At 35.3% G+C, this 12,235-nt stretch overlaps 1 protein-coding gene across 1 annotated transcript in view; it reads right to left on the bottom strand.

Moving 5' to 3' along the window:
* The window catches only part of LOC121524834 (LIM homeobox transcription factor 1-beta-like), an 87,608-nt gene extending 80,156 nt beyond the window's left edge, over positions 1-7,452 (bottom strand). Inside the window, exon 1 of the mRNA XM_041810348.1 lies at positions 7,332-7,452. Coding sequence (XP_041666282.1) covers positions 7,332-7,452 — 121 coding nt within the window. The remainder of the gene's footprint in view (positions 1-7,331) is intronic.
* Positions 7,453-12,235: the final 4,783 nt, after the last annotated feature.

Raw genomic sequence — 12,235 nt, 5'->3', positions numbered from 1 at the left:
GAACTAAAGAACCAAAGAACCAAGGAACTAAGAACTAAAGAACTAAAGAACCAAAGAACTAAAGAACCAAAGAACCAAAGAACCAAGGAATTAAGAACTAAAGAACTAAAGAACCAAAGAACCAAGGAACTAAGAACTAAAGAACTAAAGAACCAAGGAACTAAGAACTAAAGAACTAAAGAACCAAGGAACTAAGAACTAAAGAACTAAAGAACCAAGGAACTAAGAACTAAAGAACTAAAGAACCAAGGAACTAAGAACTAAAGAACCAAAGAACCAAGGAACTAAGAACTAAAGAACTAAAGAACCAAAGAACCAAAGAACCAAGGAACTAAGAACTAAAGAACTAAAGAACCAAGGAACTAAGAACTAAAGAACTAAAGAACCAAAGAACTAAGAACTAAAGAACTAAAGAACCAAGGAACTAAGAACTAAAGAACTAAAGAACCAAGGAACTAAGAACTAAAGAACTAAAGAACCAAGGAACTAAGAACTAAAGAACTAAAGAACCAAAGAACTAAGAACTAAAGAACTAAAGAACCAAGGAACTAAGAACTAACGAACTAAAGAACCAAGGAACTAAGAACTAAAGAACAAAGGAACCAAGGAACTAAGAACTAAAGAACTAAAGAACCAAGGAACTAAGAACTAAAGAACTAAAGAACCAAGGAACCTAAGAACTGAAGAACTAAAGAACCAAGGAACTAAGAACTAAAGAACTTAAGAACCAAGGAACTAAGAACTAAAAAACTAAAGAACCAAGGAACTAAGAACTAAAGAACTAAAAAACAAAGGAACCAAGAACTAAAGAACCAAGGAACTAAGAACTAAAGAACTAAAGAACCAAGGAACTAAGAACTAAAGAACTAAAGAACCAAGGAACTAAGAACTAAAGAACTAAAAAACAAAGGAACCAAGAACTAAAGAACCAAGGAACTAAGAACTAAAGAACTAAAGAACCAAGGAACTAAGAACTAAAGAACTAAAAAACAAAGGAACCAAGAACTAAAGAACCAAGGAACTAAGAACTAAAGAACTAAAGAACCAAGGAACTAGGACTAAAGAACCAAAGAACTAAAGAACCAAGGAACTAAGAACTAACAAACTGAAGAACCAAGGAACTAAGAACTAAAGAACTAAAGAACCAAAGAACTAAGAACTAAAGAACTAAAGAACCAAGGAACTAAGAACTAAAGAACTAAAGAACCAAGGAACTAAGAACTAAAGAACTAAAGAACCAAGGAACTAAGAACTAAAGAACCAAAGAACCAAGGAACTAAGAACTAAAGAACTAAAGAACCAAAGAACTAAAGAACCAAAGAACCAAAGAACCAAGGAATTAAGAACTAAAGAACGAAAGAACCAAAGAACCAAGGAACTAAGAACTAAAGAACTAAAGAACCAAGGAACTAAGAACTAAAGAACTAAAGAACCAAGGAACTAAGAACTAAAGAACCAAAGAACTAAGTACTAAGACCTAAGGAACTAAGAACTAAAGAATTAAGAACCAAAGAACTAAGAACTAAGGAACTAAGAACTAAAGTACTAAGGAACTAAGAACTAAGACCTAAGGAACTAAGAACTAAAGAACTAAGGAACTAAGGAACTAAGGAACTAAGAACTAAGAACTAAAGAACTAAGAACTAAAGAACTAAAGAACTAAGAACTAAAGAACTAAGGAACTAAGAACTAAGAACTAAGAACTAAAGAACTAAGGAACTAAGGAACTAAGAACTAAGAACTAAAGAACTAAGAACTAAAGAACTAAAGAACTAAGAACTAAAGAACTAAGGAACTAAGATCTAAGAACTAAGGAACTAGGAACTAAAGAACTAAAGAACTAAAGATCTAAGAACTAAGAACTAAAGAACTAAGAACTAAAGAACTAAAGAACCAAAGAACTAAAGAACTAAGGAACTAAGAACTACGGAACTAAGGAACTAAGAACTACAGAACTAAGAAGTAAGGAACTAGGAACTAAAGAACTAAGAACTAAAGAACTGAGAACTAAAGAACCAAGGAACTAAGAACTAAGGAACTAAGAACTAAAGAACTAACGAACTAAAGAACTAAGAACTAAGGAACTAAGGAACTAAAGAACTAACGAACTAAAGAACTAAGAACTAAAGAACTAAGGAACTAAGAACAAAGGAACTAAGGAACTAAGAACTAAAGAACTAAGAACTAAAGAACCAAGGAACTAAGAACTAAGGAACTAAGGAACTAAGAACTAAAGAACTAAGAACTAAAGAACTAAGGAACTAAGAACTAAGGAACTAAAGAACTATGGAACTAAGGAACTAAGAACTAAAGAACTAAGAAGTAAGGAACTAGGAACTAAAGAACTAAGAACTAAAGAACTAAAGAACTAAGGAACTAAGAACTAAAGAACTAAGAAGTAAGGAACTAGGAACTAAAGAACTAAGAACTAAAGAACTAAGGAACTAAAGAACTAAGAACTAAGAACTAAAGAACAAAAGAACTAAGAACTAAACAACTAAAGAACTAAAGTAAAGAGCCAAAGAACTGTGGAACTAATAACTAAGGAAATAATTAAATAAATAAACAATGAACTAAGAACTAAGAACTAAAGAGCTAAAGAACTGTGGAACTAGGAACTAAGGAACTAAGGAACTAAAGAAACAAGGAACTAAGAACTAAGAACTAAAGAGCTAAAGAACTGTGGAACTAGGAACTAAGAACTAAGGAACTAAGAACTAAAGAACTAAGAACTAAAGAGCTAAAGAACTGTGGAACTAAGAACTAAGAACTAAGGAACTAAGAACTAAGAACTAAGGAACCAAGAACTAAAGAACTAAGAACCAAAGAGCTAAAGAACTGTGGAACTAAGAACTAAGGAACTAAGAACTAAAGAACTAAAGAACTAAGAACTAAAGAGCTAAAGAACTATGGAACTAAGAACTAAAAACTAAAGAACTAAGGAACTAAGAACTAAAGAACTAAAGAACTAAAGCACTAAGGAACTAAGACCTAGGAACTAAAGAACCAAGGAACTAAGAACTAAGGAACTAAGAACTAAAGAACTAAAGAACTATGGAACTAAGAACTAAGAACTAAAGAACTAAGGAACTAAGAACTAAGAACTAAAGAACTAAAGCACTAAGGAACTAAGAACTAGGAACTAAGAACTAAAGAACTAAAGAACTAAGAACTAAAGAGCTAAAGAACTATGGAACTAAGAACTAAGGAACTAAGGAACTTAAGAACTAAGGAACTATGGAACTAAGAACTAAGGAACTAAAGAACTAAGGAACTAAGAACTAAAGAACTAAGGAACTAAGGAACTAAGAACTAAAGAACTAAGGAACTAAGGAACTAAGAACTAAAGAACTAAAGAACTAAGAACTAAAGAACTAAGGAACTAAGGAACTAAGAACTAAAGAACTAAGGAACTAAGAACTAAAGAACTAAAGAACCAAGGAACTAAGAACTAAAGAACTAAAGAACCAAGGAACTAAGAACTAAAGAACCAAAGAACCAAGGAACTAAGAACTAAAGAACTAAAGAACCAAAGAACTAAGAACTAAAGAACTAAAGAACCAAAGAACTAAGAACTAAAGAACTAAAGAACCAAGGAACTAAGAACTAAAGAACTAAAGAACCAAGGAACTAAGAACTAAAGAACCAAAGAACCAAGGAACTAAGAACTAAAGAACTAAAGAACCAAGGAACTAAGAACTAAAGAACTAAAGAACCAAGGAACTAAGAACTAAAGAACCAAAGAACCAAGGAACTAAGAACTAAAGAACTAAAGAACCAAAGAACTAAAGAACCAAAGAACCAAAGAACCAAGGAATTAAGAACTAAAGAACTAAAGAACCAAAGAACCAAGGAACTAAGAACTAAAGAACTAAAGAACCAAGGAACTAAGAACTAAAGAACTAAAGAACCAAGGAACTAAGAACTAAAGAACTAAAGAACCAAGGAACTAAGAACTAAAGAACTAAAGAACCAAGGAACTAAGAACTAAAGAACCAAAGAACCAAGGAACTAAGAACTAAAGAACTAAAGAACCAAAGAACCAAAGAACCAAGGAACTAAGAACTAAAGAACTAAAGAACCAAGGAACTAAGAACTAAAGAACTAAAGAACCAAAGAACTAAGAACTAAAGAACTAAAGAACCAAGGAACTAAGAACTAAAGAACTAAAGAACCAAGGAACTAAGAACTAAAGAACTAAAGAACCAAGGAACTAAGAACTAAAGAACTAAAGAACCAAAGAACTAAGAACTAAAGAACTAAAGAACCAAGGAACTAAGAACTAACGAACTAAAGAACCAAGGAACTAAGAACTAAAGAACAAAGGAACCAAGGAACTAAGAACTAAAGAACTAAAGAACCAAGGAACTAAGAACTAAAGAACTAAAGAACCAAGGAACCTAAGAACTGAAGAACTAAAGAACCAAGGAACTAAGAACTAAAGAACTTAAGAACCAAGGAACTAAGAACTAAAAAACTAAAGAACCAAGGAACTAAGAACTAAAGAACTAAAAAACAAAGGAACCAAGAACTAAAGAACCAAGGAACTAAGAACTAAAGAACTAAAGAACCAAGGAACTAAGAACTAAAGAACTAAAGAACCAAGGAACTAAGAACTAAAGAACTAAAAAACAAAGGAACCAAGAACTAAAGAACCAAGGAACTAAGAACTAAAGAACTAAAGAACCAAGGAACTAAGAACTAAAGAACTAAAAAACAAAGGAACCAAGAACTAAAGAACCAAGGAACTAAGAACTAAAGAACTAAAGAACCAAGGAACTAGGACTAAAGAACCAAAGAACTAAAGAACCAAGGAACTAAGAACTAACAAACTGAAGAACCAAGGAACTAAGAACTAAAGAACTAAAGAACCAAAGAACTAAGAACTAAAGAACTAAAGAACCAAGGAACTAAGAACTAAAGAACTAAAGAACCAAGGAACTAAGAACTAAAGAACTAAAGAACCAAGGAACTAAGAACTAAAGAACCAAAGAACCAAGGAACTAAGAACTAAAGAACTAAAGAACCAAAGAACTAAAGAACCAAAGAACCAAAGAACCAAGGAATTAAGAACTAAAGAACGAAAGAACCAAAGAACCAAGGAACTAAGAACTAAAGAACTAAAGAACCAAGGAACTAAGAACTAAAGAACTAAAGAACCAAGGAACTAAGAACTAAAGAACCAAAGAACTAAGTACTAAGACCTAAGGAACTAAGAACTAAAGAATTAAGAACCAAAGAACTAAGAACTAAGGAACTAAGAACTAAAGTACTAAGGAACTAAGAACTAAGACCTAAGGAACTAAGAACTAAAGAACTAAGGAACTAAGGAACTAAGGAACTAAGAACTAAGAACTAAAGAACTAAGAACTAAAGAACTAAAGAACTAAGAACTAAAGAACTAAGAACTAAAGAACTAAGGAACTAAGATCTAAGAACTAAGGAACTAGGAACTAAAGAACTAAAGAACTAAAGATCTAAGAACTAAGAACTAAAGAACTAAGAACTAAAGAACTAAAGAACCAAAGAACTAAAGAACTAAGGAACTAAGAACTACGGAACTAAGGAACTAAGAACTACAGAACTAAGAAGTAAGGAACTAGGAACTAAAGAACTAAGAACTAAAGAACTGAGAACTAAAGAACCAAGGAACTAAGAACTAAGGAACTAAGAACTAAAGAACTAACGAACTAAAGAACTAAGAACTAAGGAACTAAGGAACTAAAGAACTAACGAACTAAAGAACTAAGAACTAAAGAACTAAGGAACTAAGAACAAAGGAACTAAGGAACTAAGAACTAAAGAACTAAGAACTAAAGAACCAAGGAACTAAGAACTAAGGAACTAAGGAACTAAGAACTAAAGAACTAAGAACTAAAGAACTAAGGAACTAAGAACTAAGGAACTAAAGAACTATGGAACTAAGGAACTAAGAACTAAAGAACTAAGAAGTAAGGAACTAGGAACTAAAGAACTAAGAACTAAAGAACTAAAGAACTAAGGAACTAAGAACTAAAGAACTAAGAAGTAAGGAACTAGGAACTAAAGAACTAAGAACTAAAGAACTAAGGAACTAAAGAACTAAGAACTAAGAACTAAAGAACAAAAGAACTAAGAACTAAACAACTAAAGAACTAAGAAGTAAAGAGCTAAAGAACTGTGGAACTAAGAACTAAGGAACTAAGGAACTAAAGAAACAAGGAACTAAGAACTAAGAACTAAAGAGCTAAAGAACTGTGGAACTAGGAACTAAGGAACTAAGGAACTAAAGAAACAAGGAACTAAGAACTAAGAACTAAAGAGCTAAAGAACTGTGGAACTAGGAACTAAGAACTAAGGAACTAAGAACTAAAGAACTAAGAACTAAAGAGCTAAAGAACTGTGGAACTAAGAACTAAGAACTAAGGAACTAAGAACTAAGAACTAAGGAACTAAGAACTAAAGAACTAAGAACTAAAGAGCTAAAGAACTGTGGAACTAAGAACTAAGGAACTAAGAACTAAAGAACTAAAGAACTAAGAACTAAAGAGCTAAAGAACTATGGAACTAAGAACTAAAAACTAAAGAACTAAGGAACTAAGAACTAAAGAACTAAAGAACTAAAGCACTAAGGAACTAAGACCTAGGAACTAAAGAACCAAGGAACTAAGAACTAAGGAACTAAGAACTAAAGAACTAAAGAACTATGGAACTAAGAACTAAGAACTAAAGAACTAAGGAACTAAGAACTAAGAACTAAAGAACTAAAGCACTAAGGAACTAAGAACTAGGAACTAAGAACTAAAGAACTAAAGAACTAAGAACTAAAGAGCTAAAGAACTATGGAACTAAGAACTAAGGAACTAAGGAACTTAAGAACTAAGGAACTATGGAACTAAGAACTAAGGAACTAAAGAACTAAGGAACTAAGAACTAAAGAACTAAGGAACTAAGGAACTAAGAACTAAAGAACTAAGGAACTAAGGAACTAAGAACTAAAGAACTAAAGAACTAAGAACTAAAGAACTAAGGAACTAAGGAACTAAGAACTAAAGAACTAAGGAACTAAGAACTAAGGAACTAGAACACCTGCGTTTGTTCTAAAGGAGACGTGACCACAGATCTAACCCTCTGCTCTAACCTCAGACTCATTCGCGCTGTCTTTATTTTTTTACTGGTTTTGTCGGAGGTCAGTCACACCCTCCTCTTCCTCCCTCTGTGACAGAAATCTTGGCTCTGACAGGATTTCCATCCCCACAGGGAAACAGAGGAATATTAAACATGCGCGTGTGTCCTCCCAGGGCTTCCGTACATCACAGACTTTGTGCCTGACTTTATTTTTCACGTCCCACTTCGGGTCCCGACCCACGGGTTGAGAACCGGCGCTCTGAGGTAAACGGACTCACCGCTGGTGTCGTGCAGAAAGCCGTCCTCCGTCCTGAGTCGCTCCTCCACCTTTATGTCCTTCAGCATCGTTGACACCCTCCTCTTCCTCCTCTGATGAAGAACAATCCACAAAGTTCAAGCCTTTCAAAATAAAAGTCCCGGGTAGGAGAGGAGGCGTAGATCCAGGAGGAGATGGTGATGGTGAGGAGAGAGAGAGCCGTGTGCCTTCCTCAGCTAGAGGAGAGAGTCAAAGAGGAGAAACTCACCCCCCTCACCCCCCACCCCTCCTCTCCCTCTGTTATTGGAGCTCCGAGGCTGAAGGCTCCGCCTCCAAACGGCCCCAATCACTGCAAATCACAACGCCTCACTCAGTCAGCACCATGTCAGCACGGACCAGGATTTATCATTTTATTCTGATTATAAATAAAATTATATTTATCATTTTATTCTGATTATAAACAAATAATATTTATCATTTTATTCTGATTATAAACAAAATAATATTTATCATTTTATTCTGATTATAAACAAAATAATATTTATCATTTTATTCTGATTATAAACAAAATAATATTTATCATTTTATTCTGATTATAAACAAATAATATTTATCATTTTATTCTGATTATAAACAAAATAATATTTATCATTTTATTCTGATTATAAACAAATAATATTTATCATTTTATTCTGATTATAAACAAATAATATTTATCATTTTATTCTGATTATAAACAAAATAATATTTATCATTTTATTCTGATTATAAACAAATAATATTTATCATTTTATTCTGATTATAAACAAAATAATATTTATCATTTTATTCTGATTATAAACAAATAATATTTATCATTTTATTCTGATTATAAACAAATAATATTTATCATTTTATTCTGATTATAAACAAATAATATTTATCATTTTATTCTGATTATAAACAAAATAATATTTATCATTTTATTCTGATTATAAACAAAATAATATTTATCATTTTATTCCCATTATAAATAAAATGTATCACTTTATTCTCATTATAAATAAAATAAAATTTATCACTTTATTCTCATTATAAATACAATAAAAAATTATCATTTCATTCTGATTATAAATAAAATACAATTTATCATTTTATTCTCATTATAAATAAAATAAAAATGTATTATTTAATCTCTTTACAAATAAAATAAAAGCTGAATCTAAGCCCAAAATACCTGAAAACAAGAGTTAAACGGCTTCATGACGATATTTAACAGACTGTAATCACTGAGGAATCCCTTTAGTGTTTAAGTTGGTAAAACCATCTGATATAAAATCCCAGTTCCAAAAAAGCTGGGTCGCTGTTTAAACTGTAAAAAACAATGATTGTCAAATCTTATAAACCCTTTTTTATTCACAGTGGAACAGAAACAACAGATCAGAGGTTAAACTGAGACATTTTAACATTTCAGGAAAAATATGAGCTCATTTAGAATTTTACGGCAGCAGTACATCTCAAAAAAGTAGGGACAGGGCAACAAAAGGCTGGAAAAGAAGGTGTACCAATGAAAAACAGCTGGAGGAGCATTTTCTCACTAATGAGGTTAATTATCAACAGGTCAGTCACATGACTGGGTGTAAAAGGAGCATTTTAGAGAGGCAGAGTCTCTCAGAAGTAAAAATATCATCAAAAGAATCTGGAGGAAGGGACAAGGCCTCAGGGGCCCTCAGGGGCCCTCAGGGGCCACTGCATTAAAAACAGGCATGATTCTGTAGTGAAATCCCTGCATGGGCTCAGGAACATTCCAGAAATCATCGTCTGTCAACACAGTTGGCCGTGCCATCCACCAATGACAGTTAAAGCTGATCATGGAGAGAAGAAGCCATATGTGACCAGGATCCAGAAACAGCGTGGTCCGTCTTCTCTGGACCAAAGCTCATTTAACATGGACTGAGGAAACATGGAAAACTGTTCTGTGGTCAGAGGAAACATGGAAAACTGTTCTGTGGTCAGAGGAAACATGGACAACTGTTCTGTGGTCAGAGGAAACATGGAAAACTGTTCTGTGGACTGAGGAAACAAGGAAAAACTGTTCTGTGGTCAGAGGAAACATGGAAAACTGTTCTGTGGTCAGAGGAATTATTTCTGTGAAGTATTTCAACTAGAATCCTCCATCAGGCAAGAATGGGACAACATTCCTCTGCATCAGCTGGTCTCCTCACTTCCAGACGTTCACAGGCTGTTGTTAAAGCAGAGCTTAAAAAACGACTCTGTCCCGACTTTTCTGAGATGTGTTGCTGCCATCAGATTCAGAATGAGCTAAAATTTTAATGGACTTTTAAAATGTCTCAGTTTAACTCTGATATTTCTGCAGTTATTACACATTTATCCATTAATAAGAAATAAAAGGAGGAGGAATGTGTGTGTGTGGGGGTGTGTGTGTGTGTGTGTGTGTGTTTGTGGATGTGTGTGTGTGAGGGGGTGTGGGGGTGTGTGTGTGTGTGTGTGTGATAACAGGGGTGGAGCAGCATATTCTGGTACTAATCTGTATTTTATTTTAAGGTAAAATTCTGAGATTGAATTGGATGAAAGGGGAAAAAGAACGAATCATTGAATCTCTGACTGACAGAGTCAGCGTTCAGTTTCAGTGATGTAGTTCTTTAACCTGCTGTGAGAAGAATGAAAATGTCTTAATGTTATTGATTTAACCCAATTAAAGCAGGACATACCTTCTTTCAGGTTCATTATTATTGTTCTGCTTCATTTAGACTCACAGAGCTGTGTTCATGCTGCACATTAAGCATCATGGAGTAGCGCTGCCCTCTGCTGGTCAGAATATGAACTTCATCAGAAAACAACAAACCTCAGAGGAGGAGAATAAAAGAATTTAAATTAGATAAATACTACCATAAACTATATTAATAAATAAAGCACAGAAAGAGAGGACATGGGTGTTTGGTAGATTATTTCTGTTGTAATAAAGTTTCTTATAGCCAGGCTGGTTGCCAGCATGAGGGGGAGGAGCCAGGATGAGGGGGAGGAGCCAGGCTGGTGACCAGCGTGAGGGGGAGGAGCCAGGCTGGTTACCAGCATGAGGGGGAGGAGCCAGGATGATGGGGAGGATATTTAACAATGTTAGCATCAGAGATCATGTTAGCCTTGTTAGCACTAAGAACACTCTGATGAACCAGCTGGTCTACATCTAAACCTAGACCAGGTCTAAATCTAAATCTAGACCAGGTTTAAATCCAGATCTAGACCAGGTCTGGTCCTCTGACCTTCAGACGTGTCCACATTGAAATCTTGAGAACCCGTGTTCCCGCTGACGTCGTCTCTCGGCGCTCTAATGAGCAGAAACGTTAACGGAAACTCGCCGCCGCCTCATAAACAGGTTTATAAAACCCCCTGAGAGAACCGAGACGTTTTAACGGTCGTGGAAAATTAGGCAGAAGTCTTTAAGACGCTGCGGTCCAACCACCACAAAGCATTCTGGGAAGTTGTTGGAAACAGAGAGCTGTTAGAGGAGGCTCTTCATGTCTGAGATCTCTGCTGGTGGTCTGGACCAGATCCAGTCTTAGTCCTGTTCTCCTGGAACCAGAGGAACCAGAGTTTCTGCTCCTTTTTCTGAAAGCTGTGAGATGTGGAGACTTTAGATGATTCTGGTCCTGATGTAGACCAGATCAGAGAGCAGAGCCTCCAAATATTAACCCCTCTGTACCCAAATGAATGCAGATTTACTCAGGATCAACCAAGAGCTTCTCTAGACCTAAAACTAAACCTTCTTCATCCTGATGCTGCATCTCTGAAGAGAGCAGAAACCTCCAGAAACATCTGAGGTTTAGTTCCTCTGATCCACCAAGAACCCACAAAGAATCAGAAGACTTTCAGGAAACGTCTGAACCAATCAGGAGTCTTTAAGATCAGAAAGCTGAACACCAGAACCTGTTAATGCTGGTTCATGTAGCTGATGTTCACTTTGTCTACAGTTCTCTCCTGTAGAGCTCTACTAAACCAAACTGGACTGAACCAAACTGGACTGAACCAAACTGGACTGAACCAAACTGGACCGAACCAAACTGGACCGAACCAAACTGGACTGAACCAAACTGGACTAAACCAAACTGGACCGACCTAAACTGGACCGAACCAAACTGGACCGAACCAAACTGGACTAAACCAAACTGGACTAAACCAAACTGGACCGACCGAACCAAACTGGACTAAACCAAACTGGACCGAACCGAACTGGACCGAACCGAACTGGACCAAATCAAACTGGACTGAACCAAACTGGACCGACCGAACCAAACTGGACCGAACCAAACTGGACTGAACCAAACTGGACTAAACCAAACTGGACCGACCTAAACTGGACCGAACCAAACTGGACCGAACCAAACTGGACTAAACCAAACTGGACTAAACCAAACTGGACCGAACCGAACTGGACCGAACCGAACTGGACCGAACCAAACTGGACCGAACCAAACTGGACTGAACCAAACTGGACCGACCGAACCAAACTGGACCGAACCAAACTGGACTGAACCAAACTGGACTAAACTAAACTAAACTTAACTAAACTAAACTAAACTAAACTAAACTAAACTAAACTAAACTAAACTAAACTAAACTAAACTAAACTAAACTAAACCAAACTAAACCAAACTAAACTAAACTAAACTAAACTAAACTAAACTAAACCAAACCAAACTAAACCATGTTAGACTCTGACTCAGACCGTCCCCAGGATTAAACCCTGTCCCAGAGAGATCTGACTTTTCCAGCCTCTCTCTCTGCGGTGGAGCCGTGACGTTCTCTCTGCTCTATAAAGAGGACACACGTGTTAAACCCGTGTTAAAGCCACAGATCAAACTTCTCTTTGATTCT

This window comes from Cheilinus undulatus, linkage group 17 (assembly GCF_018320785.1).
Source record: "Cheilinus undulatus linkage group 17, ASM1832078v1, whole genome shotgun sequence".
Taxonomy (NCBI): domain Eukaryota; kingdom Metazoa; phylum Chordata; class Actinopteri; order Labriformes; family Labridae; genus Cheilinus; species Cheilinus undulatus.
Note: the sequence above shows the minus strand (reverse complement) of the source record. Positions and strands in the feature narration are given on the sequence as shown.